General features: G+C 56.9%; 1 protein-coding gene across 2 annotated transcripts; it reads right to left on the reverse strand.

Annotated features, from left to right (window-relative positions):
- EVPL (envoplakin) lies at positions 1-27,841 on the reverse strand. Of its 2 annotated transcripts, none has more exons than XM_084492343.1 (23): positions 27,767-27,841; positions 22,898-23,147; positions 17,272-17,371; positions 16,763-16,917; positions 16,013-16,136; positions 15,245-15,370; positions 14,959-14,997; positions 14,128-14,289; positions 13,409-13,516; positions 12,654-12,749; positions 12,084-12,209; positions 11,016-11,162; positions 10,722-10,876; positions 9,385-9,482; positions 8,467-8,648; positions 7,571-7,749; positions 7,003-7,141; positions 6,239-6,432; positions 5,973-6,123; positions 5,457-5,540; positions 5,258-5,368; positions 4,658-4,750; positions 1-3,811 (listed from the first exon to the last, which is right to left on the reverse strand). In XM_084492343.1, the coding sequence occupies exons 2-23, from the start codon at positions 22,969-22,971 to the stop codon at positions 368-370; spliced, it is 6,087 nt and encodes a 2,028-aa protein (XP_084348469.1). In that variant the 5' UTR covers positions 22,972-23,147; positions 27,767-27,841; the 3' UTR covers positions 1-367. The 2 variants fall into 2 exon arrangements, with proteins under 2 accessions (XP_084348469.1, XP_084348470.1); XM_084492344.1 differs by having other exon boundaries at positions 22,898-23,040; positions 27,767-27,785.
- Positions 27,842-27,867: the final 26 nt, after the last annotated feature.

The raw sequence follows: 27,867 nt of genomic DNA on the forward strand, positions 1-27,867 counted from the left end.
CACACTTGCTATGTTTATTGCATGCAGAAGAATGACCCAACCTGAAAACACTCTGCCTCTCCCCCCCTTCTGGGCACGACCACGTTTAACCTACTGCCAGAAGAAGTTCTTGCAAGCAAACCCCCTCTGCAGTCACAGCATCGCCTGGGGGCAGCGGGGGCCCCGTGTGCCCAGGTCCTTTCCACGATCACATTTTTTTTTCTTCCTCGCACGGCCAAGCTGCTCTGGGAAGCAGGGATAGCTAAGACAGAAGAGTATGCAGCCCTAAATGCTAGACGCTCCGCTCCCGTGATCGCTGCTGTGGGGAGAGGTGTTTCGAAGGGATGAACTCCAGAAGGAACCGGGTCCGGCGCTCGCCTGAATCCATTCAGTGCCTGAACCGTGAGAGCTTGGGGGAGCGGCTCGCCTGGTGGTAGGGCTGGTAGCCCTCCGAGGCGGCCGGGAGCAGCAGGAGGCTGCCCAGCGAATCCTTCTGGCAGAGAGCCATGGCCTCCTTGTAGTTTATCTTCTCCTTCGTGACGGGGTCAATGAGATCTTTCTCGTAGTTGGACTCATCCTGGAGCCTGTTGGCCAGGTCGCCCGTTATCATCCCTGTCTGGGCGGCTTCCAGCACGGGGATCCGACCGGTTTTCTTGGGATCGATGAGTCCTCCGGTTAGGTGCTGGACCTCCAGGTAGGGGAAGGCGCTGTCCCTGGTCATCCATCCCTTCTGGACCGCTTCCCCCACGGACAGCCTTCGCTTGGTCACCGGGTCCTCGATCCCCGTGAAGGCTTTCTGGGCATTGAGCAGTCTCTGCATGTAGGTCCTGTCGATCAGCCCCCTCTCGATGGCCTTGTGGACTGACAACCGGTCCCGAGAAATGAGGTCTATGATGCCCCCCGTGGCAGCCTGGGCTTCCAGAAGCTTCTGAGCCGTCATGGGATCAAGCAGCTTCTTCGCCACAGCGGTCTTGATGTTGTACTTGGTGTCAGTGGTGGTGTCGTACACCCCGGCGATGGGGCACGTGTCATCACAGAAGCCCTTCTGCGAGGGGAAGAAGTTTTGGGTTTGGTGGGTGGTGGGTGACTGGAGCGGGGATTTGGAGATGATGGAGCCGATAGAAAGGGACGACGGAGGCTTGGATTCCCCAGCCACCAGCAAGGCAAACTCCGAGATGGGAATCTTGCCGTCCCGGTACAGCTGGTACTCCTCCTTGGTGATCCTCCTCAGCCTCAGCGCGTCGTCGATGGAGTACTGCTTCCCGCTCTTCTTGTCCAGGAGAACCGAGACCTCCCCGTTGGGGCCCAGGGTGGTGACTTCCTCCCAGTCACACTCCAGCTCCTGCAGCTGAATGTACTGGCCTCTGTCTATGATACCTCTCTTATAGGCTTCGTAAGGGGACATATCCTTCCCCGTCTCAGGGTCCAGTATGGAGATCTTGGTGGAGAGGTTCGTCTCTCTCATCTGGGTCTCGTGATTGATTTCTTCCCGACTCACTCTCGACTGGAGATCTCGGATGAACCTCTCCTTGTTGTAGATCTGGTCCTTCTCCCTCAGGATGTCTGCCTCCAGCAGGGAAAACTCATGCTCCAGCTGCTTCTTCTTCTGCCTGTCGCTCTCGGTCCGTTGGTTGAGCAGTTTGGACTCCTCCCGCAGGAAAAGGACTTTCTGCTGTTTCTGCCTCTCCAGCTCCCGCAGCTCGCTCTCCAGGTTGGCTCTCTCCTGGATGGCCAGGTTCCTGGCTTTCTGCAGCTCCGTCTCCTCGCGAGCCCACGTCCTCTTCATGCCTTCAGCTCTCTCAATCTTCTCCCTGAGCCTCCGCACCTCCTCTTCGGCCTTTTGCTTGGCCCCTCTCTCCCTGTTCAGCAGCTCCCAGATGCGTGCGCGCTCACTCTCCAGTGCTCTGTCCTTCTCCACACGAATCACCTCCTTGTAGATGGTCTTCTCCTGGGATTTTGTTTTCTGCAGGACATCAATTTGCATCTGCAGGTTCTTGCACTCTCTCTGCAGGTTCAGCACCTCCATCTTCTCACGGTCCAGCTCCAGGCGCAGGTTGCTGGCAGACTGCTCGAGGACTGGGTCCTTCTCCAGCTTTACCACTTCTTCCATAATGATCTTTTCTTGCACTGGGGCTGGGCTCTCCTCCAGCTCCTTTATCCTCAAGGTAATTTGTCTCATGTCTTTTTCCAGCGCAAGCCTCTTGTTTCGATCCTCCTGAAAGTTGAGCAGCTTCTCTTGCTCTTCCACCAGCGCACGAAGCTGCTGCACGTCTCGTTCCATGCGGCGCCTGTTGCTCACCTCCTCGTCCAAGCTCCGGCTCAGCCTGTTGTGCTCATCTCGGAGCTTTGGATCCTTCTGAGTCAGAATCACCTCTTGGACGATGACCTTTTCCTCCGGCTTCCTCCTCTCCAGGAGCATGTATTTATTCTGCAGGTCGTAGATAGCGTCCTCTGCAGCTCTCCTTTTTTGAGACATGTTACGCACTTCTTGGCGGAGGCGGTCAGCTTCTTTTTCCAAGAGTGGGTCATTCTCGTATCGGATGACTTCCTTGTTGACCAGCTTGGTTTCCACCTTGGATCTCTCCCTCTTCCACTCGTCCCTTTCACCCTGCAGCCTAATGAGCTGCTCCTGGGTCCTGCCGTTGGTGTTCACCAGTTCATTCAGCTGTTCTTTTAGCCTGTCAATTTCTCTAAGAATTTCTGGACTCTTCTCGTGTTTCACCACCTCCTCTATGACCTCCTTCAGCTCCACCACTGGTTTCTGTGACCTGAGGACATTGAGCTCTGCTAAGGCCTCTTCCACTTCACTGTCAATCTTCGTCCTTTTCAGGGTAACTTCCTGCAGCTCTCTTTTCAGGTGAGCAATTTCCTGCTCTGTTTCAGGATCCACCAGGAAAATCTCGTTGACCCTCTCTTTAACTTCTACCCTTGGTTTTTGCTTCTCTGCAATACTGTACTGGCTTTGCAGCTCTCCCAGCTCACCTGTAAGCATTAGGTTCTTGCTCCTCTCTTCTTCAATTAGGTTTTTAAGCTTGGTAGACTCTTTTAATAACTCTGGGTCCTGCTCTACCTGCTTCACCTCCTTCACAATAATTTTGGGTTCTGCTGTTTCAATTAGTCTCTCCACTTCCTCAATCTTATTCTTCACCTTCACTATCGCTTCCTCTGCGGACTGTCTCTTGAAGGATTCCTCATCAATTTGTAGCTGCAGGGTCCTAACGGACTTCAGCATTTCTGGGTTTTTCTCCAGTTTGATCAGCTCCTTCACCACCACTTTCTCTCGGATGTTGGGCTGCTTTCGCTCTAGCTGATGCAGCTCTCTCTTACGCTGCTCGAGTTCAGAAGCAGCAGCCAAGCTTTCCTCCTGGAGACGCTTGATCTCCTGGCGGAGACTGGCTGCTTGACTATCCAGGCTTGGATCTTTTTCAATTTTTGTTATCTCTTTGGTGAGGAGCTGGGCAGGAACGGCCTTCTTCTCGTTCTCCATCTGCGCAAGCTTCTGGTTCATCGCTTCAATGTCTTCCTGCAGGTTCAGCCTCTTTTTGCCTTCCTCTTCAATCTGCTGTGTCATCTTAGACAGGTTGCTCTCCAGCTGTGGGTCTCTGTAGTATTCTACCACCTCCTTTTCTTCCACTCTTTCAACAGGCCTCTGAGTCTTCAACATTAGCAGCTTGCTCCTGTGTTCCTCCAGGTCCTCTTCTATCTTGGCCACTTTTCTCCTTTCCTCCTCCAGCTGTGTTTTCAGCCCCTCAGATTCCCTGCTCGACATGGCTTTGTTTTCAGACTGCTGGGTTTGCTCCTGTACAACCTGAATGTCCTCATGCACTTCCTTCTGCAAGAAGAAAACAAAAAAGAATTTAAATAAAAATAACAGCCAGAGAAACCAACTCACTCTCTGAATCAAGCACGGAAGCCTTTTTTTATGACAAGACATGGCAGGAGGCAGAACTAGTACAGAAACCTGACAGCCTCCAGATGATGAGGCTGTTTGTAAATGACAGATGAGGACACATTCACACCATCTCAAGCAACTGATGTCTTAAAGAGTTTCCACCTGTCACGGGGATGCTGCAGCAGCAGCCCACAGAGGTGCTTTGTGCTGCGGGAGGATAACCTGGCCAGTTCGTGCTGCGCAGCGTGGTGATGGTAACAGCACAGAGCTCCCCCATTTAATCTCCTGTCCTTCGTGAGCACACTGAACAGAAGCCATCCAGACTGGAACAATTTTCTACAGGTGAATCAAGCCCTAGAAAGGTATAAAAATCTTACTGCCTGGAAGTGATTCCAGAAGTGTGTGAGCACAAAGTTCCAGCCACATTCACAGATGAATATGAAATTCTCAACCTATGAACATTGAATAGGCATGGCTGAAAACAGGAGTTAAGATTTCTGGTTTAAGTTTTGTTTTGTTTTCCCTAGCAAAGACTACAGCTTCAGTTAGAGTTAAGGGCCCACAGAAGTGACAAATGTCACAAGCTGAGATCAGCATCAGTGAAACTGTTGTTACTTAAAGTCTTTGCTCAGTGGTTTCCATTCCTGTCCTTCTTAACACCTAGATGTGGAGACCTGGAGAGAAGTGGAGGAGTCCCAGGCTGAGCAAATGGTGACAGCTTTGGAAAGATCATTTCCAACCCCCATCTAGAGTACCCCAACCCTGCCACAAGCTCTTAGCTGGTACCTTCTCAACAATCTTCTTGGCAAACTCCAGCCAGCGGAGCCGCTGTTTATTTTCTGCTGCCAGCTCCATGTAGAGCTTGGTTACATCATTTTCCTGAAAAAGAAACAGCCGTGAGAGCCTTGTCCCACTCACCCTACCATAGCCCTGCTGGGTGCTTTCTATTCCCTTTTTATTCAAATACCAAGTTATACACGAATCTCAGGAGATGTACAGCAAAACAGCAATGATCTACGCTATTCTTGTTGATGCCAAACACAGAGAATGTGCAAATAAAAAGGTTTGGAGGGGACCATCAAATTTGTGTTCGTCGACAGATGTCTGTGTAAGCCCACACACCCACACTGTAACATTTATCTTCATGCACAATATATTAAGAAGGCATCAGCAGCAATCTCAGCCAAAGGTACCAGAAACATTGCTAACTTCTGATCTCACTTGCTGCTATGCCCCATAGACAAAGAACTCACTGATGATATTTGTCCTTGGGCTTAGAATAACGATCAACTGCTGCTGTAAGAGTGGATTAAGGCCTTGCAGAGCACACAGGGCTTGGGTAAGGAGCTAGAAAATATTTTCCATGCCTTTATCTTAACATTTTACCTGGGCCTGGATGCTTTCTTGCAGTGGGGTCACACGCAGCCTCTTTGCAGCAAAGTCTGTCAGGGTAGGGTCCAGAGAAGAGCTGTATTTGCCTGCTTGGAGTTCATAGTCCTGTTCAGAGCAGAAATAGAAGAATCAGCTGGGATCTCTCAGGTGAAATGACGATAAGGGAGTGTTACACAGGAAAACCCAGCCATACATTGAGTGTGGACTGCACGTTCCGGGACTGTCTGACCACTGCGTTCTTTTCGGGCTCCTTGCTTTCGATCTCCTCCACCAGCCTCTGCAGGAGAGATGTGTGATAAGAATCAGTTGGAATAGCAGCCAGAGACCCCCACATCTCATCACCTGAGCTACTCAGCTTAGGACCTGCTCAAGGAGAGAAAGATGTAGGGCCTGGGTGCAACATCTCAGCCCTAGGTAGCATTTTAGATGCTATCTTTCAGGAGCTGCATGTGCCCTCTCTGTGCAGAGGGTATCAACCTTGGGGTGACTACCACAGGTGAGAACACCAGCGCTGTAGATGAACACAGCTGGGCAAGATAAATCATCTGGGTGCTGCAAGCCATTGTCTCTCCTTTTTCCAGCTCATTCACTGGGGCAGGTGCAGCGCACAGCTAGGAGCTGGGTGGTACCACTTGCCGTGCCATTCAGAAAAGCAAACTCCTCCCGTGCTTATAACATTACAGGTCATGGTGCTTGCCCTGGAACACACCTTCTGTGCCTGCAGCTTGTAATTGATCTGGCTTGGCCCATCCGTGGTCTTCACTTGGTGCTTGGGTAGGTTGTTCATCCAGAACATCAGGTTCTCATTGGAGTTTTGGAACTGCTGGTAGGTGAGGCTGATATTTCGGAGCGTCTTCTCTCTGCACGGCACAGAGGTAAACACAGGAACATTAAGGGCAAGGGTAAAGATGCACGTGCAGGTTCCTAAAAATACACCATGGTGAATTTCACCACAACAAGGGTGATGTTCCTCACCTCTGGTCCAGCTGGTCTGCCACGGCGTGGTAGCGATCGTTGAGGAGCTGCACCTCCCGCTTCTGCCGGGGCAGGTCAGGGCAGTACTCCTGGAAATTGTTCTGCACGGCGCTGCAGCTGTGCTCGGTGTCCTTCAGCCCTCGGTTGAGCTTCAGCACACACTCCTCTTGGGCCACCAGGTCTCGTTTCATCTTCTACAGGGGAACGAGACGCCTCCAGGTTTGCACCAGTCAGTGCCCCAAACACCTCCTCAGCACCATCCCTCAGCCTGCAGCACCTGGGGGCTAGCCAGGCTCTCCAGGACACACACACAACGTGGAAGAGGTGGAGCAGTGAGGCTTAGTCAGCAAAGAAGGTGGGAAGCAAGGTGGGTTAGATGAAGCATGGAGCAGAAGGGAGAAGTCCTGGGGAAGGCAAAAAAGGGTCACTGCAAGTCAAGGGTAAGAGCTAATGTTGGAGCAGGGAGATTGGGAGCAGGATGGGTAGGGGGCAAAGCAATGGACAGCACACAGGAGAAAGGGCAGGCAGGTTAGATGCTAAGGGGTTCGTAGTGGATTTTAAGGACCACAGATGTAGTCTGTGAGGGACAGAGCTTTTTGCAGTGAAGCGAGTGTAGGTCAGCCTACAAAACCAACACAGAGCCTTCCAGGAATAAATCCTTAGAAGGGCTCCATCACCAGTACCTCAAAGTCCAGCTCTCCCCACAAGTGCTAGCTGAGCTCACTGATTTCCCCTCCCTAACAAAGAGCCCAACATTTCCCTACCTGCAGGTCATTGGCCCGATCCTGCAGGGCATTGGGGGACGCAGGAATGATGCTGTCCTGAGCCAGCTTGGCCTCAAACGTGCTGATGATCTTGTCTGTGTTCTCAATCTGTGTCTCCAGGTTCAGGGCAGCCTTAGCCCTGGGGAAGGGAAAAATGACACAAGGTTAGCTGCAGAAGATCCTTTTCTCTCCCTCTTCTCTCTGGTTCTGCATGTTTAAGCTTATTTAATGACAAAGCATGGCAGGCAACAAGCAATACGCACTCACAACCCCGCTCTGCTGCCCACACAGATGCGTTGCACTTCCCTGCACACAGCAGGGCTGGGACATGCACCCGTTGTGGTGGGCTTCCCGTGCCTGGGGGGGGGACTGAACACACATTACACACAGAAAATCCTGCGGGGATGCCTCTGATGATGCACGGAAGCTTCCCAACCTCCCTTGGCTGGCTGGGCCGCAGCCAATGCCCACACAGGCCACGTGCATTTTCTCTCAAGGCCTCATGCTGACACATCTGCGTGGCATCTCACCCCCCCCATCCCCTCCAGGCCTTGCCACCGCCACTCACTTCTCGTTGTACAGGCTGGAGAGCATATTGACATCGCTGTACTTGCTCCTGAGGGCGTTCAGCGTGACAGGCAGCTGGGAGGCCGAGGTGCTGGTGGGTTTCTTGGAAAGGAAGGTCTCACACTCCTTCTGCAAGGCATCCTTGGCTGCCCCCAGGGTCTCAAGTTTCTTTGTTGTTTCCTGGCACATCAGATGGGAGCAGAGTCACCCAACGTAGTCATAACAGGGCTGTTGCGAAAAGGTGCCTCCCTCAGGGGTGGATTTTGCTGTGGGGCTAAGGGTGCGGTGGAGCCCTCTCATGAGGTGCCATCCCTCGGGGCACAGCCCCAGCCAGACGGTGGCTGTCTGGGGATGGCAGGGTACGGGGAAGAAAGGTGGAAGAGAGCTACCTGCCTGAGCTCATCCTGCTGCCAGGGATGAGTAAATACCCATGGATGAAGAAGCAACACATTGAACTGTTACGGACCAGACCTTCTCCAAGAGAAAAGGAAGGGGGCTGCAGGGCACTGTGTCTTTTCCTGCCCCCTTCACATCTACCAGGCTGTATTTGCTACCAGGGGAACCAAAGCCAGCCCTTGGATGAATTCCTTTTCTCCTGTTGTCTTTCATGCTACAGACTTGAGTGAATGGTGATGGCATCCCCACGACAAGGTAGGGAACTTCGAAGGGGACACCTTGCTGCAGAGCTGAGCCAAGGGAAGGGGCCGCATTCCTCTAGGGTCTGTCTTAACCAGCCCCACTCCAAGGGCTCAAACCAGCCCAAAACCCCTTTAACTGCAGCAAGATTTTCTCCCCCAGAGCACCAGCTGTGTAATTCCCCTCTCAGCTCTGTTTTTGGGTACCAGTCACGGTGCTGCCATGCTCATCCTGCTCCAGCCTGCCCGCTGCAGCGCCCACCTGCTGGTGTTTGATCCTCCTGGCAAGGTCGTCTGTGGGGTCGCTGTAGCTCACTGGAGACCTCACTCGGTTCAGGACCTCCTTCTCCACCTGGACCAGGTCCTTGCCAACACGATCCAGGCTACCGAGGAGCTGATCGGCTTGGGGATCATCCTGGACTACCGGGGGGCTCCTGGGCAGAGCTACAGTGAGAGACAGCTCGGGTTAAGTCCCTTTTCTCATTTGCCAGTCTTGGTACACAGCTGTTTCCCTGGGCTGTCCCAGACACGGTCCCCAAAGCTCCAGTGACTTCTGACAGAGCTGCTGCAGAGCTCTGCCCCGTGTGGCTGCTTTTAAACACATACAGGTTAATCCTGAGAGCAGGGGTTCACACAGCCAAAAATGATTCAGTTAACTTTCCCAACTCACACAGCACGATGCAGATGTGTGCTGCCTGCCTGTGGCAAAGGCTTGGGAACATGGCTTTCCCTTGCACTGAGCAGCCAGAGCTCATGTCCAAGGTAGGGACAAGGACGGCCACGTGCAGCCATGCAGACACAGTCCCTTCGGTGGGAGCTTTGGATCTGCAGCTGTAGGAATACCACAGCTCCCAGCGGTTGGGATTCAGTCACTGCTACCTCCTTATTGCACACCCCCCAGCTAGTGAGAAGAACTCAAGGACCCAGACCCCGAGGATTTAATTAAGGCTTCTGGATAGGCACATCCCCACCTATCCCTAAATACTCTGCAACTACTGATGGGAGTGAAGGTCAGTCTCAGGGGTTTGGAATGGCAGCAGGGAGCTGAAGTGAATTCCCCTGGCAGCACCACGACTTGGGTTCCCCCTTCCCTGCTCTTTTCAGGATGTAAGGCACCCTAACGCCGACCCGCAGGCTGCCAGCCAGCTCTGCAGCGGGCTCGGCCCCCGAGCAGACGTACCCTGCTGGCTGAGCTGCACCGTCTCCTTGTGGCTGTGTCTCAGGGTGCTCTGAGCTGCTGCTCGCTTCTGCTTCACCGCGCTCAGCTCCCCCTCCAGCCTGCAAGCAAGGAGAAGCCACATCAGCCGGCAGGTTGGGAAACAGCGGCATGGGGCAAGCCCCAGCAGAGCCTGACCCGGCGCTGCCTGGGAGCTTGCAGCCTTTTGCAGCTCAGAGAGATCCCTCAAGAAAGGGGAAAGCAACAAGAGTTGGTTTGATTAGCTAATTTCTCCCAGTGGAGCCAGTGTTTCCCAGCTCTCGCCAGAAGCTGGGAATGTAATTCACATCACTGCAGCGCTTTGCAGGAGCTGCTTCTGTGGCTGCTGATCTGGAAGTCCGAGTCTCGCCTAGCTGTGGTCAGAAGAGCCCCTGCAGAGGGACTAAGGATGAGAAATAAGACAAATGTTTGTTTGTTGTTTTTTTTTTTTTTTTTTCAGGAAGAGATGTAAACACTGGGAAATGAAGCACGGTGCCAGGTGCAGCCTGAAAAGGACCAGAGCTTCAGGGCAATACCAGCAGAGCTGATAGCTGGGAGGATGTTGCTCAGTTGTCCTTTTCTGTTTTAAAACAGGCATGAAGTCCATGAATCCAAAGAATTCAGTAACGTGGGATGTGCGAAGAGGGATTTTTGCTCAGCAAGAGCAACACAACACAAAAGTCACGCCTGAATGCCTTGGGAACAAAACTCCCATCACGAGCATGCCCAGTGATGCTGGATTCAGGCTGTGGGCAAAGTTTTGGCAGCACATAAGCAGTGCTGGTTTATCTAAGCACCTGGGGACATGATAAAAATGGAATGCCAAAATCTCATTGCATTATCCCCCCCCCCGTCTGTGGGAACCTCCAAAACCGACCGAGCAAACAGGCAGCAAAGTGCACGGTGGTTCGAGGAATGTTTTCCAGTCTCCAGCCGAGGCTGGCGGAGAGGAGATAGCACAGATAATTCTGTCCTGTTTGGCAAGTCCCAAGCTCCAGACTGATTCTGCAATGAATTTAGTCAAACCTATGCAAGTCACATGTTTGGGTGAAGAAATCAAGCCCGTCTGCCAGAAAGCTCTTTGACTGCAAGATGGGAACGGTGTGCAATGCTGATGAAGGATGGCAGGAAAATGGACAAAGCACTGGGGCACAGGGAACAACCCCTCTGCAACAGGACAACCAGGAGATATTTCATGCGAGCTGATCAATGGCTCTGTTCCCAGCTGCTCTTTCTCTGCAGTTTAGGCAGTCAGGGGATGGCGAGGACCAAGGAGCAAGCCTGGATGTCTCTCTGGGTCAGGCTCTCCACGGCAGACTCACCTGTTGACCTTGTCAATGGACTCGGGGTCTGGTGGAGGGATGGAGAAGCAAGCAGCAGGCGCCTCCTGGACCACGCCAGTGCTGCTCTGCACCACCCACATCTCGGGGTTGCTGTTGTCCTTCAGAATGTACTTGTCACCTCTGGTCAGCTGCACCTGGGACAGACACAAAACCCAAAGGCTTGGCTTTCCAGTGCTAGCCCAGGTCCTCCCGCCATGGGAGGAAGATCTGGAGCACTCAGAGAAGAATCTGGATGCCTGCTGCTTTGGAGGGTACCACTAGCCAAGCTCTCACCTCCCCAGCATCCCAGTCACACAGTGTGTCCAAGGAGAGGGGCTGGGAGGGACGCATCCTGCGCAGTTTCAGCGGGCTGATCTCTTTGCTCCTCCTCTTCAGGTCAGCGATGCTCTTCTCTGCCTGCTTCACCGCCTTCTCCTCGTTCTAGACAAAGCGGGGAAGACAGGGGTTATAACCAGGCTTGGATGAGGAGAGAGGGGGGTGTCACACTGCCATGGGTGTTTTGGGGCCGGTTGTCTGTCCTTGCACTGTCATTTCTAGGTTGGAGTCAGGAGTTTCTTCATTCTTGACCCATCCGTGTCCCTTCCTGTCCCTCTGCTATTAACACTCTCCTCTGTTTTCTTCGCTCACAGGAGATCTGCCCTTGAAGGGACAGCCTGCATTAACCTCAGGTGATCCCACAGTGTCATATTAAATCTCCTGGGGAAGTTTTTCCTTCTCAGATGAGGAGCAGAGACCTGCCAAGAGGTGGCTGCATTCCAGTGTCAGAAGTTACCGAGATCCCAGCACCTCCTGGCAGTGAAAGGTATGGGAAGACACCGCACCGAATGCGTCCCTTCCCTCTCTCCCGGGCAAAAGTTCCTTCCCAACCTGTATCTCACCCCCGAGGTCAGATTTCTCTATTCCCTCCTCGCTCTTGACTCATGGCAGAGCTGAGGAGATGGCAGGACCTCTCCCTGCTGCTTGGGTGCCAGCAGCTCACACTCTCCTCAGGCCCTCTCACCCAAATACCTCACGTTTAGGACAACACAGCTCCTCCCTGTGCCTCTCCTGTACTGTGATAGTGCCCTGGGGCTTGGATATGTGTCCCTGGTGGAGACCCCAGGGGTCACTGCCCTACTGCAGGAGCAGCGAGGCCCTTCTGGGACCACAGGGATCCATCACAGTACTGCCATGGGCCTTCCCCTCCTGGCACAGAGGCAGGACGAGCTGTCCCAGGAGGTTATTCACCCACCTCTTCCCCTTCCCCACACTTATTTATGGGGACGGCTGCGAGAGTTGGTCTGTGCTCAAGACGCAAGATCCCCCAGACCTGGCTGGAGCCACCAGCCCCGAAAACCTCACCTCCAGCTGAAGCAGCAGGTCTGACACCACGCCAGGGCTGTCCTTGTTGAATTTGCTGTATTTGGTGTCCAGGTCGGAGTTCATCTTCATCAGGGAGAGGCTCACAGCCTCAGCGTCATCCTGGAACTGGAGACACGGGTAGGAAAACACTCAGAGTGTGGGAGGACATTCGTGTGTCCAGGTCTGGTGGCGTGCCTCAGTTCCCAGCCACTCTGCCACAACCTGGGGCTCACCAAACCCTACAGACCACCTCAGAGCATGACCTCAGACACAGACTGCACCACAGAAATATCTGTGAGTAGACACGTACCAGGTAACAAGGGTGAGCAAACCCTCCCCTGCACCTCCAAGCCAGCGCACCAACTGGTCCCAGCAGCAGGGCTGGGAGCCCATCGTTCACTGACCACATTTTGAGAGGTGTTTCCCCAAAATACCCTGACCAGCTGCAAATAAAATACCCCGACAAAGCAAAGGATCCCATACTGATCCCTTTGCTGGCTCTGTTCCCGTGCACAGCCTGCCTGCTCCGGCCTGACCGTGCAGCCCCACGGTCTCCTCGCTGCTTTTTACCTTCTTATAGTTCTCCACGCTCTTCAGCTGGCTCTCCTGGCAAATGCAGAGATTCAGAAAATTCTGCCACTCGTTCTTCAAGGCTTCCTGGTGAGCCTGCAGTGGGAGAAAGCACAACTCAGTGGGCTCCAGCTGGTCCCACCTGCCTCACACCCCTGGCCTCCCTTCTCCAGGAGTCCCAGAGGTCAGAGGAGGGGTAAAGACCGCTGCTGAGCAGCAGCAGAGCTATTCCCAGGCATCGCCAGATCCTGAATCTGAGCACGGACACTGCTCCTCAAGGACCTTGCCCCGACACAGCAGCCACCATTTCTCAAGGGGTTTCTGGTGCAGGTGTTGTGAGTCCACCTTGGCTGCCCGCGGTGTCTGCGGCCCCGGGAGCACAACCCTGGAGGCCGAGAGCTGGTTTCACCTGGGACAGCTCAGCCACATCACACCGTGACTTTCAGAGGATGAACATGGCTGTATTTTACCACATATCTGTGCACCAGCCCAGGAGCAGACAGGCCCCAGCACACAGACACCAGCCAACGTGCCTTGGAGGTTTCTGAAGGGGGTGAAGACCCTGCACTGTCCCCAGCCTCCCCACGGGGCCAAAGCAGGCAGAGAGGTGCTGCGGGACAGTTGGTACAATGTGGGGAAAAGCATAATATAGCAGCTCTGCAGAAGATGTGAAGAGGTCTCCTCCACCCCATCCCCTGGCTCTTGGAGCACAGGTTATGTGAAATATTCTCATTCTCTCATAGGGAATCCCCCACCTGGATAGGTTTGACAGCCGGGTGCTTTAGTTCAATCATTCTGTCCCCGTCATCCTGAAGGTTGTTCACAAACTCCTCCTGGCTGAGCAGCTCTTTGGACTTGAAATCCTGCAGGGGAAGAGACACCTCATGGCAGCGGGAGCACACAGGGAGCATGGAGCAGCCTCCTGGGCCACCAAACCCCGTGCAGCAGAGAACAGGCTCCCCAAGCACAGACAGCTGTTTTGGTTTGCCTTTTTTTTTTTTTTAATAGGAAGGTGCTAGGCATAACTCAGACAAATTAGGCACGCTTGGGCCTATGGAAGCATCAGGGCATTTGTTCAAAGTGCATTTTCCTAGGCAATTAACTCAGTTCTTCCTGGTCCCGGCAGAAAGCAGTCACTGGGTGTTGTACTTTGGACACCGAGGCTCACACGACGCCAGACCTCTCCCTCCCCTCTGCCCACTGACAGCCCTGCACCCAACATCAGACAGCGCTGTCATGTACGATCCCATGTCCCAGCTCAGGGGACAGGAGGGGACGCGCAGCGTGGCTCAGCCCCAACCCTGCTTCCTCCCAGAGCATCTCTTCTGCCTCCACTCCTGTGCCCAGCCCTGTTGGGCTGCCTTGGGAAGCCACCAGGCTCCGGGCTGGTGGTGACGTCCTGGATGATCCATCCTGCAAATCTCACACACCAGGCTCGGCCAGCCCATGAGAGCTGCTGTCCCCAGGAGCTCACCTCGTACTCCCGCCGCACGCTCTGGACGTCCAGCATTTGATCGCTCCAGTCCTGCTTCAGGATCCTGGTCTGCTGCTCCGTGAGGTAGCCCAGCTCCTTGGTGCAGCCCTGGAGGTGGTGGTACAGGCTGCCCAGGCTCTGCCCGCGCCAGATGGAAGCTTTCTGCTCATGCACAGAGGAGAGAGATGGTGTCAGGGCTCAGGCTGCAGAGCCTTCCCCTCCTGCTCCCCCTGCACACCCCCTAGGAGATTCCCAGAGCCCTGGGTGAGACATCGCTGCCACTCTTTCTTATCTGATGGGGCCTTTCCCTGCCTCGCAAACAGGATGTGTTTGTCTAACCAGACTCTCAGGTGTGGGCTGATGCCTCAGGCAGTCTGAGAGCAGGCCCAGCTCTGCTGTATTTCTCACCAAAGGCGTTCTTCAGCACTGAACTTAGGGACCCAGCCGGCTAAACCCAACACCTTCTTCCTGGCCACCTCCTTTGTTCCAGTCGGTCATTTCCTCTCTGCAGTCCTTGTTAAGGATCAGCACAAGCCTCAGCATTTGCAATCCCACAGGAACATCCTGCGGGCTGGGACGGGGTTTTCTGCACAGAGGCACCTCCCAGACCAATGACCCACAAAGAGAAGAGGCGCAGACCTCACCCACAGCATGCCCCCGTTCACAGCTTGCACCCAGTCCAAGGTGGGGAGGAGATGGGGAAAGAAAATGAGGGACATGACTTCACCGTGCAACACCAAAGGTAGCTCTTGCCCTGACCTGGGCATTCCCTGCCCACTAGGAAAGGAATTACTTTGCTGTGTGGCCCCAGAAAACCACCAAGAAGCTTACCAGCAAGTCCTTGTATTGACTCTTCAAATCTGCCACATCCTGGGTTATTACACAGCCAAGATCAAGAGGGGAAAAAAAAAATTGTTACCAAAATACCAGCAGTGATAGATGTTGTCAAGCTAATTTATGGAACGTGCTTTAGAAATTGTACAGGAACCACCTCCTGCCTGGCTCTGCCCGAGCTCAGGTGTCCCCATGCCCCCTGCAGAAGGAGGGTGGGTGTTCACCATGGGAAGGAGCACGCGGGACAGGGGCAGAACAGGGAGGGGACAGAGGGGTGCCTTACCCCGCAGCGGATGTTCTTGATCTGGAGGCCATAGGCTTCGATCTCCTTCTGGAGGATGTTGTGCTCAGCTATTTGCTTTTCCAGCTCCGATATGCCAGGGCCGTACTGTCCCGCGTTGACTTGTTTCTGTGCAAAAGGAGTTAGGCAGAGACTAGAGCAAAATCCCGTACATCAGGGAGAAACCACAGTATGTGCTGGCAGGGTTGGAAAGATCTGATACCACCCCAGGAGGAAGGGAGGGGATCTTGTTGCTGCTTGCCATGATTACTGAGGGCTGCCACTTCCCCAGCCATACAGAGGGGCAGAGATAAGCAGGCCATGTACCCCAGCGTACAAATCCACGCTAAACCAGCCACTTCCCATGGTGACGTGCAGTGGGTGTGCTTAATTACCATCTGGTTTTCAAGGGAATCTAAATTGACTCCAAACAGGGCACTTCGTACCCAAGACCTTGCAGCGTGAAACCCTAGGACGTATGGCTGTGAAGTCCTTGGAGACATCACCTTCTCCATCCTTTTATTGGGGCATCTCTACTTAATCCCCCTCTGGTAGCTCTTAATCTCAGTGGGTCAGTGCAGAAGGTCCTCCTGAGGCTTTTAAGATGTGGAAGGAGAGCCCTTCCTCCTGCCCAGCTCGACTGAATTAGCTCCACCACCAACCCACACCGCTCCTGCGTGATGCTGAGCGCACGATGGTTGGCAGAGCCCTCAAGGCAATGTCTGGCCTTGCAGGAGTGGGGAGAAACACGTAAAAACCAGCTGCTGTTACCATCTTTTGGTCCAGGATCTTCGCCCAGTCCACCCTGGGCCCCACGTCAGGGATGTTCAGCTTCTCGTAGAGGGCCCGGTACTCCGCACACAGCTGCGTCGTGCGGTCGTGGAGCTGCTGGATGCTGCCGGGGACAAAAGGCAGATTTCAGCCATAAAACCCAGGCTACTTTCTCATGCCTTCATGCCACTGGCCTCCTTCAGCACAGGCACTTGCCCTGGGGTTCTCCATCACCCAGGAATTACAACCCAGGAGAAAGCTGGGAAGAGCTGCACGGAGGTCAGGGCTGTCCCTTCCTTTCCCAGCTAGGAAATAATTCTCCCCTCCCCATTTCCACCTAGAGGGGCTGGAGACAGAAGGGGAGCCAGGCCCCAGGCGCCAGCTGAAGACTTCACACCTGAACACCCACCTCTGATTCTCTCTGCTTGCCCGAGGACAGGTTTCCATTTCACGAGAGGCAGAGGAAAGGGGGATTTGCCTTGGGCATGGGGAGCCCGGGAGCGGGGCCGCCTTTTAGCTCTGCATTTTTCTGGCAGCTTTCACAAGAGCTCCCTGACAAGACCGGGGGTCTCCTGGGAGATGGCTCTGGCAGCCACAGCGCACAACATCTTTACAACATGTTGGCCAAAGCCCTGATTTTAAGGCTGATGGGTGAAGCTCTGCCTCTTCATGGCATCGACCGGAGCTCAGCCTAGATCCCAGCTCTGGGATGGGGGCTCCCGATTCCACCAGCTCCCCCCCTGCACTCACTCTTTCTCTATCTCAGTAGCCTGAGGGTGCTTCAGCCGCTTGGCACGGTCCACGTCCAGGAAGAGGTCCTTCAGCAGGGTCTCTGCCTCCTTCAGGTTCCGGGCATTCTCTGCCTGGAACTCGAAGGCCTTATTCTTCTGCTGATTGCTGACATCCTGGGGCCAGGGAAGACAGAGAGGAAAAAAAACTTGGACCACAGAGACCTCACAACATGGACAGCCTCGATGCTCAGCACACCGACCACGGAGGAGCCCAGTGCAAGGGGATGGCTGGGGAGCATCCCAACCAGCCAGGGACCCCCGAGGCTACACCAAGGGTAACATTTGGGAGGCCCTGGCACGCAGCCCCAGGGGCTGGGAGGCTCTGCAGGGTGCCTGGTTCCTCCCCAGCCCCGGGTCAGCCCCCAGCCCTGCTCCAGCAAGCTGCTGCGCAGAGCAGACACCTCATCTGTTATTCTAGAGGCTGCATCTCTAGGCAAAGCCTTTCACCTTCCCTCCGCCACATCTCACCTGTGTGAGCCTCGCCTGCGTCTCCAGGATGTCCTTCTCCACCTGGTCAGCGTTCGTCTGCATGCGGGTGATGAGCACGGCCAGATCATTTGTGGAGGACCTGAGGGTGGGAGCAGCAAAGCAGAGGGTGGGCGAGGGCAAATCTCACCCCCTTTCATCACCGCCCAGGGCCTGATAGCAGCGGTGTGATTGCAGCAGGTAGGTGGTGGATTTTTGCCCAGCACGGCTCCTCCTTGCTGCAGGACACTGCAGATGCTCCGAAGTTCAGGAGGATTCAAAAAGCAGTGGAGGGAAGGGGGGGAAAAAAAAAAGGGAAAAAAAAAAAGAAAACCCAGGAAGGCTCCCAAATGCACCAACACCACATCTGGCTTGGAGCTGCAGATGGCTGGAGGCCGGGAGAGCACCCTGCAGAGGCAGCACGAGGTGCCTGCCCTGCTTGGAGGCACTGCTCTGCCTGGCAGAGGTAGGCAAGACAGTCCTTCAGCCTGGCCCGGAGCTGCAGAGCGCTTTGTGGTTCAGCTCCAAGTGGTGCTGCAGAGCCCAGCACCCCCCAGGATGGGGACGTGGTGGGCGAGGAGCTGCAGCACAGGCTGCAAGCCCCTCCGGGCACCGTGTCGGCTGCTGCAGTCACTTTGCTTTCTGGGCTTGGGAACGAGTTTCCTAAGGCCGTAGCACAACTGCAGCCCTCCTACACCCCAGCGGAGATTCACTGAAGGTCCCGGGGACCATCCCCTGTTGTGTCTCACCTCGCTGCCATCACACGGTACCACAACCCATCACCTTTATTATGAAAAAGCACCCAGAGCCCTGCCAAAACGGCTTCATCCAGAGCCCCCAGCAGGGCACGGGGTGGTTCCCAGCCAGGCAGCTGCAGCCCTAAAGCTCCCCACGGCCAAGGAAGCACAAGGCTCGGTGCCACCTTTGTCCTCCTGTCCTGTGGCTTCCTGATAGCGCTGCCCTTGGGGATGGAGCTGGCCCTGGCCTCCAGGCAGGGAGGTGCAGAGCTGCCAGGGTGTGGGCGAGCAGGGGTGCGGACCCATAGCATCATCCAGGGGCTTAGGCCCGTGAGCGACTGCTGATGGGACAAAGGCCAGCGGAGGCTGAGCTCGGTTACCTGCTGTCATCTGAGACCTGAGGGAAAGAACCGGACAATAACAACGGGACCACTTGAAAATAGGGGGACACTGCAGGAGCTCACGTCTTTTGAGGAGGAGGAAGGTAGGAGAGAGGTGCTGTCCGGCTGCAGAGCCACCCACATCTGCCCCCAGCAGCTCCTTTCCTCCCCAGTCCCTGCACCCAGCCAAGCTCTGCCCTTAACAGCCCCAGCAGGCTCCAGCCATTCCGTGGTTGATGCCCAAGGTGAGAGCAGGTGCTGGACGTTCACTTATTACAGCCTGGAGTGATGACAAAGTGCCCGTTAATGTTCCAGCCGTGTCCAGCCAGGCTGGTGTCGAAGTCACAGCCCACACTGACCGTGGCCGAGCCCGTGCAGCCCCAGGGAGGTGCAGCCCAGCGCTCCTGCTCTCAGCATCCTCCTCTCCCCTTTCTCCAGCTCCTCCCTTGTTTGCGATTGCCCAAGAGGGCGGCGTGGGCCTGAGACACAGACACGGCAGCTTCCAGCTCCCTCGGGAGCTTTGGGCTGGCCGTGCCCCAGCCTCCCTGCCTGTAAAGTGCATGGGGTGCCTTGCTCCTGCAGTGCCCTCCTGCACGGGGTCTAAACCCAACGGGGACAGCCCAAATAGGACATTCATCACCTGCAAAGCATCGCTGCTTGCTACAACTCCTCTTCTCCATCCCTGTAAATGTCCCTCCCATCCTATCTGTGGCCCACGGATGCATTTTCCGGGGCAAACCGCAGTGCTTTTGGCCCAAACCACACAAAAAGGGTGGGTGGGAGCAGCACAAAGCAGGGCTTGATGAACCCAAACGCACGGCCGGCTGGAGCACCAGGAGGTCCCCCCCTGCCCAGCAGCTTACACAATGTCCCACTCATCCCCGACACGCCTGGAATGAGGTGGTGTCCCATGAGCAAATACTCGAGCACCACCCAGGTTTCCTGCCCAGACTCCCTGCGCAGGGAGGAGCGACTGAGTCACGGGCTGGCTGCCGGCCCGGGGGACGGGCGCCTCTCCCAGCGCGCCCCGAGACGCCCGGGTGAATTCAGCTCCCACCAGGGGTGCCCGCATCGAGCCCTGCTGTGAAATGACCCCGGGTTGATTCCTCTGTGCCTCTCGGAGTGGGGAGAAGCAAGGATGCAGCCTTCCCACAGAGGGGAGATGCCCAACAAAGCCTTTTCCTACCTGCACAGCCTCCCTGGGCAAAGGACACAGCGGGACGCCCCATCCCTTGGTTCATGAGGATAAATGCAGGGAGCAGCTTGGTTCAGAGCAAGCCACAGCAAAACTGCAGACTGGAAAGATCTCAACAACCTCCCAGTCATAGGATGGGAACAAAATCTCTCCTGCTGGTCCCAAAGCAGTGGGGGCTCTGCTGTGCCCACCCCAGCCTTGGCTCTGCATGGTGTACTCAAGGCTAGAAACAAGGACATTGTTAGAAATGACCCAATTTTCAGGGAAGAAATGATGCCCCCCCCCAAAGAGCATCGCCTCAGCAGGACAGGGGGGTCTCCTCTAGGTGTCTGGGAGATGCCTGTGCCCACCAAGGAAGGAAGCCTGGAGGAGGAGGCTGAGAGCCTTCAGCCGGCAGCTGGGCTGGATCTCCACAGCCCTCCAAGCAGCTGAACAACCTCAGGGCCTGCAGGAGGGCAGGCTGGCTGCTTGGGGAGTGCTAAAGCTGAGGAGAAGTCCTGGGAGGTGTCTGCACGCCGTCCTGGCAGCCTGCAAAGACCTGATGCACGCCTGGCCAAGTCTCAGCCATCCTCAGCTGAGACCAAGCGGGTTCCTCAGGAGGCCTTGAGTGCTTGGAGAAGGGCCCAAACCACCACAGAGCCTCCTGTCTCAAGCACAGGCCATGCTGAGAGGAAATTCAGCCTCTTCCATCCACCCGTGAGGTCTGTAGGGCCATGCCACCATCCTTCGGGGCCATGCCACCGTCCTTCAGGGCCGTCCCTCCCATCCCATGTACCAGGCCCTTCTACCCCAAGAAACCCTCACACAACAGGAGCTGACCACAGCCCAGGCCCACATTTCGGAGTGAAGATGCTGAAAATTTGGGCCACAAGGAGACAACCTGGCATGGGGCTGGATGCGAGGAGCCACGAGCTCCCCGTGCTCACGTCGGGCCCAGGCGTGGCGAGCGGCCGCAGCCACGGGCCTGCCGGGATCGCCGCGGACATTGCTCCTCCCTAGGGCTATCTCCCGCCTGGAAGAGGCAGAGCACCATCATTATCGTCATTAATTGCTTCATTTCTCATACCACTTTCTACCTCCCGGACAGCCCGGCTGCACGCAAGGGACAGTGCCTCAGCGGGTAGAGGACGTGTCGGGGGCACCACGGCGCCCACCCACCCCTGCTCCCTGCCCCTCCTCTCCTTCCTCCCACTGGATTTGGGCTGCAAGCGACACCCCAGGGCTGGGGCTGTGCTCCCCAACACACACAAGTCCTCGCTCTGCCCCTCCAGCCCCATCTGGTCACAGCAAACAGGTCCCCAAGCCCCTGTACCCCCTCCCCGGGACCTCACAGCTCTGGGCTGCAGAAGGAGAAGCAGAGGCAGGCGGTGGCTGAAGCGGCCACCCCAGGAGATTTGCCAACCAGCTCCAAAGCCACCCACCCAGAGCCTTTGCAGAGATCACACCCAGGCACCCAGTCCAGCCAGATCTGATTCAGTTCCACCTCTGCATGAATTTTCCCTTTCAGCCCTGCAGTGTGACTCTTCCCGGAGCTGGGCACAAACCCGAGGTGGTTACGGGCTCCCCGGGATGCATCCCCCGAGGAGAGGGCCCCAAGAGCTCAGCACCACCGCCCCTACAATGGAAACAAGGTCCTGCTCTGTAGATCCCTGCCAGGAGCTTCAAATTGGGAGCCCCAGAGGCAGGGAACCTCAGATTCTGCTGAGCCTCTGGGTCACTGAGAGCAGCCATGGGCCACCAAAGTTTTCTTGGGGCCATCTGCAGAGCACATGCTGGTGCTGAGACAGCTCATTCACCTTCATTTTCTCAGCTCATGGTGGCAGGACGGTGCTGACCAAGCCCCAGGCTGTGGCCAAACCAATTAGCCATCATCTGATGGTCAGTGCCTCCAAAACCAAGCACAGCCAGCTCAGTCGTTGCTCAGGCTCCAGCCTCCATCCCGCACAAGGAAGAGGCGCAGGACTTTGCTAGGATGTGACACCCGTGCAGGGAGAGAACCTGGCCCCAAACCCCCAACAGCACACTGGGGACTGCAGTGAGCTGCCCCACAAGAAATCCCCAGCCTGGTTTAGGAAGCCAGCAAGCTGCATAGGCTGGGGAGGTGGATGGCTTGCACTGGACAGACTGAAAACAAGAGGCTTGGAGCTCTGAGAGGCCCCACGTTCTGCCTCTGCATTGAGTTTTGTGAGTGCTCAGCCCCGTTGGGGCAGAGTTGCGGGGCACCAGCTTCCAGGTCACACCAAGAAACCTCAGCCTTTGCCAGGAGCCCTCTCTTCCCCAGGTCCCTGCCCAGCCAGCAGCACCGGGCCACCACCCTCCTCCTTGGCTGTTTGCTGACGTTGGGTTTGGTCCCCATAATCCCAATTTGGTCCCCATAATCCCAATGCTGCCAGCACCACGCTGCGCCCACCCGGGCAGCTGCACCCACAGTGTCCTGGGCAGCTGGTGCTGGTGGCCCCTTTTCACTGCGGGCTCCCTCCTCCTCCTCCGAGCCACCTCTTCACAGCTTTCCTGGCCTTTTACCCTGGGATTCCTGCAGAACTAGTCTGCTGACACTGGGAAATGCAAAACTGCTGAAGGAAGGTGGAAAATAACCCCGAGTTAGGACCTGCAGCACAAGGGAGAGATGAGCACGCTCTAAAAGCTCCCCGGGCAGCATCTCCTCCCCTCCTGCTCCCACATCTCCCTCCCCAGAGCTTTTGGAGCCTGCTCAGAGCAGGATGAGGCCGTCAGGTCCTTTTGGTACTGCCTCAGCCCAGCCTGAATGAGGCCACCTCAATGTTTTGGCCCACAGAGACCCCGCCTGTCAGCAGGACGGATGAGGCCAGCACCAGCAAACCCTTCCCTCGCCCATCCCCACCCAAGCAGCACCCAGCCGAGCATCCCTGTCCCAGGGTGCCTTTCCCAGGGCAGCACCCCACCAGCCTCACCCAACTCAAACCCAGGACCTCAGATCCAGGCGTCCGTCTGCCTCGCCATCGAGCCGAGCCTGCTCCACCCAAACAACGAGGTCCTGCTTGTTCTCACTGCTCCTGCCTGCCGAAAAGGGGCTCTGCGCCTCCCTACCCAATGCTCTAAACTCATGCTCAGGCCCTGCATGTCCTGGGGGTGCACGGACACACCTGGGCTGGAGCACAAAGCCCACCAAAATTGAGGACAACGGGGTGAGCCCCGGCTTTCTGGCTGCTCCACAAAGTGGGATATTCTTGGGGTAAATCCCAAAAGCCGCAAAGTGCTCGCGGGCATCGAGAGCCCTCCCCTCGTCCCCCCTCCAGGTTCCCAGGGCGGCTTCCAGGGAGAAAAGGGGCTGCACTTACTTGCTCGGCTTGGCAGGGGAACCTCTGCTGGGGGAACTTCTGCTCGGGGAGCCTTTGCCCACCCCCTTGAACATGTCGGCGAGGTCCCGGCTGGTCTCGCGGAGGCGGCGGCGGCGCGGCGGGCGCTGGCGTCCTGCTGGGCTCTGCGGGGATGGAGAGCCGAGGCTGAGCAGGGGCAGGCGGCAGCCCTAAAGAGCCCTTTCGGGGAGGCTCCTCCCCGAGCGCAGGTGAGCAGCTGCGGAGATGGAGGCTTGAAAAAAAAAATTGACTCGAAAAACCAGTTTGGGGTGGAAAGAGCAGAGCCCCAGAGGGAGAATGGGGAGACCTCGCCCTGGCTCGCACAGCGTTTCGGCACTCACGGCCCCGGCCGCGCGGCAGCTCCCAGGTGAGGGGCAGAGAGCGCGGCCTCTGCAGAGCAAAAGTCTGGAAACAGGACTCGGAGGGAGATGGCAGAGACTACTGACGTGGTTTAAAACATCTTGCGTGAGCGATTTCACATGCTGGAGAAGCAGCAGAGGTGCTAAGCTATAGACAAAGCCATCCAAGAGTTTTCCAAAGCAGCAACATCGGTTTGGGAGCCACCAGTTTGCCGAACGTGATGCTTCAAATCCAGGGAGCAGGGACGCTGCCCAGAGCAGGAGCAGGGAGGGAGGGCAGAGGATGGGGGAGAAAAGGACCGGGAGCAGATGGGGACCACAGCACCCACATAAACACCCACCACCCATGATGCTGGTGCAGGTTTGGGGGCGTTCTTCCCCATTTCCTGCAGCCCGAGACCAACCCAAGGCCAGAGGCAAAAGCCAGGGGTCTCATCACTTCCCTCATCAAATCAGCACAGAACAGATCAAACCCGTCTCAGGAGAGGAGTAAAGACATGCATGGAATGAGGCTCCTTTGCAAGGGGCTCCTTCCATTCTGGTTTTGCCCCTCAGGCCACGATTTTGGAAGCAGGAGGACAGGAGGTCCCAGCTCGCAGTGCTGGGAGGCAGCCGGTGCTCAAAGCACTGGGGGAAGCCAGGAGAGGACCAACATCTCCCCCGGGCAGCCTGGAGCTAACGGGGACCCAGTGCAGGGCCTGGCTTTGCTGCCTGCAGGCCCACAGGCAGGGTGGAAAGGGGGGGGCTGAGAGCTCACCCCCTGGCCACTGCCCCAGGTGGCCGATGACAGCAGCGATGCTCTTGGATCGGAATAAATCGCAGCTGAGGGGGGCCCTGGGGAGGAGGAGGACCCCATCCATACAGCTCCAGACCTGCAGCACCAGACCCTGCTGCACTCGCGTTGTGGAGCTTAAAGAAAGATGGGAACTTGCCAGGGAGAAGAATGGAAAGCGTTTAAGACCTCGGCCACGGCTGGTGCCCACACACAACAGGAGCTCAGGGGACTCCACGGCATGGGACAAGCCCTCCTGCTGCTGCTCGTACAGCCAGGAGAGAATCGATGCCCTTTGTCTTCAAAGCAGCAAAACTAAATCCAGCCAGGCTGACTGCCACACCAACTCACCCTGCCACACCAAGGGGGAGAGCAAAGTGGAGAAGGAGCAGCCCCCAGGCCATGCTGCTGAGCAAGAGAGCGATGGTGCACGTTGGGCTGGGTTTGTTTCACAGAATCACACAATTTAATAGCTGCTTTCCTTTCCTAGAGCTTTGCTGGGGCTGCCCAGGTCCAGGCTCCCCAAGATCAGCCACGTGAAGCTGGGCCAAGGTCCACGCAGCCCCTGCTTCTCCCCAGCCCGACCGTGCTCCAAGTAACGCTGCTGATCTCCAGACAGAGCCCCCCATGAGAAGGCCGAGCCTTGCCCAGCGGGTGCCCAGAGTTAGGACCAAGGTGTCACTGCTGGGGCTCCTGGCTGGCAGGAAAAATCCCCCTTGAGGCCACGGTGGGCTGCAGAGGCAGCAGTGATGCACGTGGAGATGATGTTCTGGCTCCTGCTTTGGAAGAGCAACCACGGTGGTGGGGTCATCTCCTCCCCTGGAGCAACGCAGCGCTGGTGCCAGGGGAGCTGCAGGGTGCTGGGGGGTGGCTGCAGGCAGCCCCAACCAAGATTTGCTGTCAAAAACGTGTGTCTGCAGACTTGGGGTCCCTCCGCTACCCCTGGCAGCCCCAAAGCTGTCTCTGAACAGCGGGCACCTGAGTCAGGAGCCGGGGGACCCCACTCAGACCCCACGATGCACAAGGCAGCCTCCTCTCCTTGCAGCCCCCAACAGCAGCACCTTCTCACATCATTCCCCCAGCCCTTTTTCCTCCTTGGGGAGCAGTTTCCACGCAAGCCAAAGCGCAGCAGCAAAGTATCCAAGGAGCCCAGCTATTTTAACAAAACACCACCCCGCTAAGAAAACAGAACGCCTGGTTTCCTTCAGCCTAAAATCACCCCGTCCCCAAGCCTCGTTTTGCTTTGCTTTATCGTGACCCATTCACGAGCAGAGCGGTGGCAGCACCACGAGCAAAGGAGGCAGCCAGGAGACGGCTGCCAAAGCCATGGATGTGCCCATGCCGGGGGGGGCACGGACCCTGCGCTGCCACACGGCCATGGTGCAGCCTGGTGGGGCTGGCAGCACCAAAACCCAGTCCTGGGGGTGCTCAGCCCCCACAGATGAGGCTGAAAACCCATTAAAAAAAGTCTTCCTGGGGCTGTGCTGTGCTCAGCTTGCTGCCAGTGCCGGGACGCAGAAGTGGCCACAACCTCGGGCCCGAGGGGCCTCTCCCCAGGAGCCAGAAGCCGGCCCCAGCGCGCTGCAGCCTCACCTGTGCCGGGGGTGCTGGGGGGCGAACGGGGCCACGGGGCTGGGCCATGGCCCCCGAGCTCGGGGTCTGCCGAGCCGCAGCCCAACGGGGAGCAGGAGCTGCTGCTGGGTGTTCTTCTTCCTCCTCCTCCTCCTCTCCAGGTCTCAGGTGGACGGAAAGCCCGAGCCTCGCTCCTCTGTCTCTCCCTAAATAGAGGCTGCTCGCCCCACGCCATCTCAGACACTCATTAAGGGCTCAGGCCCAGGGCAGGGCTCAGCCCCGGACCCTTCCGACATCAAAAGGACCCGTCAGCTCTCGGGGCATCCCGCGCTTTGCTCCCACTTCCAGCCCTTGAGCAGGGCATCACGGCCATTCCCCACAGCAGCCCGGGCATTACCCCGATTTTCCTCTCCCCAGAGGATTAGCCAAGCTGTAATAGCACCAAATAAATTCACCGATGGCCCGTTCTCAGGACATCTCATCTGGAAAACTCGTTTGTAGCTCACAGGACGCAGCCTGCAAATGTTGTGTTATTATCCAGGGACACCGCTGGAGCAAAGGGCTCCACAAACTGGGGCTGGGCACGGTCTGTCCTAGATCAGATAACCGAGCAAGGAGAGGGAACGGAGCCCCTGGGACGAGCACACCTGCCTGGGAAGCCGACCCTCCCTCCCAGCAGGGCAGCTGGGGAAGCGCCCTTGGACCCCACCTGGGGGAGGTCAGCGTTTTGGGAAGGTTTCTTCAAAAAGCTGCTCGGGTGAAACGGCAGCGCCCTGGCGGAGGAAGCGCCCTGCACACGCAGCAGGCTGAGGCAGGGGACATTCGGCTCATTTGAGGAGCATCTACCAGGAGAAAACCTCCCAGGACCAGCTCTGAGCAGGAAGATTACCAGAGCAGGACCCAGGCACCTCGGTCAGCACCAGGAAGGATGCTCACGCACCCCAGCAGGTGAGCATCCGATTTTCAGCTCCCCTCAACCCAACCGAGCCCCTGCGAGGGCTCTCAGCCCTGAGCTGAGCAGCCCCAGGTGCTGCCTGCCTGCTCCCAGCCGGGATCCCTTCACCTTGGCCGTGGATCTCCTGCAAAGCTGCAGCGGCCAACATTTTTGTGGCCCCGGCAGCCCCGAAGGGGACGCATCCAGCCAGCAGAACTAATTCTGAGCGGCCAGACTTCCCCGAGTCAATTTGACGCTCCGAGAAAATTAGAAGTTCTCCCTGCTTCTGCGGAAAAAGAAAAAAAAAAAATAGGCGAACGTGGAAGGCAGCTCAGAGGCTTTGATGCTGCTCTTCAGCCATGCGGGCACCACAGGCGCAGCCGCGCTCCCCGCGCTGACCGGGGCTGGGGAGGAGAGGTGCTCCTTCCAGTCCGCGGCGTGGGGGCCCGGGGCAAATTGCTGCGTCTCGGCGGGGTGCGCGGCCAGCCCCAGCAGTCAGCCCGGCAGGGGAGTGGCGAGAGAACTATTTCTAGAGCCCGCATTTTGCCTTTAATAACCCTGAGACCAGGGGTGCCCGGCAGTGGAGGAGTTTGTCCCAAGATCACAGCGCGGCAGCGCCTGGAAATGCTCCGTCCGCGCCGGGGCCCGGTCGCAGTGGGAATTCCGGGGAATGGGAGCACATGAAAGCTGCGCCCGAGGCCACGAGCGCACAACAGCCATGCAAAGCGCCCTTTGAATGTGGTTTCAAGCTTCCCCCTGCGAGGAAGCGCTGCTTGGCTGGCCGCAGGTGGGGAGGTTTTCACCCAGGGTTACTCGCACCAGTCCAGGGAAGGTGCTGGGGGGCCCACAGCAGCCTCCATCGCGTGCCAATCGCCCTTTACGCAGGGTAAAGCACCGAGCGATCCCTCTCCAGCGCACAAAAATAACCCCAAAGCAAACAAAGCCCCAAAAATGGCCCTCCAGAAGCCCACTGGGGCAGGAGATGCGATCGCAGCAGCAGCAGCAAACTGGCTCACGCTTCGCTCACCCTGTACCCGAAGCCCCAACCCTCTCCTCGCCAGACACAAAGCAGCCCCAAGCAGCACCCCACGGCCACAGAGACCTCACCCGAAGGGAGAGGGTGAGGGAGAGGCTGCCCTTCACCAACCTCCTCGCCCTCTGCACGGCTTGGGCGAGCCCCAGAAGCCCGGCACCCTTTGTGTGAGCAGACGAACCTTGACTCTTGGGGTGTCCCTCGGAGCCGCTGCGTGCCCGGCTCCCAGCGCCGAGCCGTTCTGTGCCAAACCCTCGGTGCCAGGACCAGGCTGCTGCTTCC

Source organism: Aythya ferina (assembly GCF_964211825.1).
Source record: "Aythya ferina genome assembly, chromosome: 18".
NCBI classification, from domain to species: domain Eukaryota; kingdom Metazoa; phylum Chordata; class Aves; order Anseriformes; family Anatidae; genus Aythya; species Aythya ferina.

Bases quoted from the DNA above. Each gene is read 5' to 3' on its own strand.
- EVPL (XM_084492343.1), bottom strand. From the start codon at position 22,971: ATGTTCAAGGGGGTGGGCAAAGGCTCCCCGAGCAGAAGTTCCCCCAGC. The intron at 8,649-9,384 runs GTACGTCTGCTC...CTCTCACTGTAG, and splicing joins GGTGCAGCTCAGCCAGCAGG to CTCTGCCCAGGAGCCCCCCG. The intron at 5,541-5,972 runs GTGTGTTCCAGG...TCTCTCCTGCAG, and splicing joins ACAAGCTGCAGGCACAGAAG to AGGCTGGTGGAGGAGATCGA.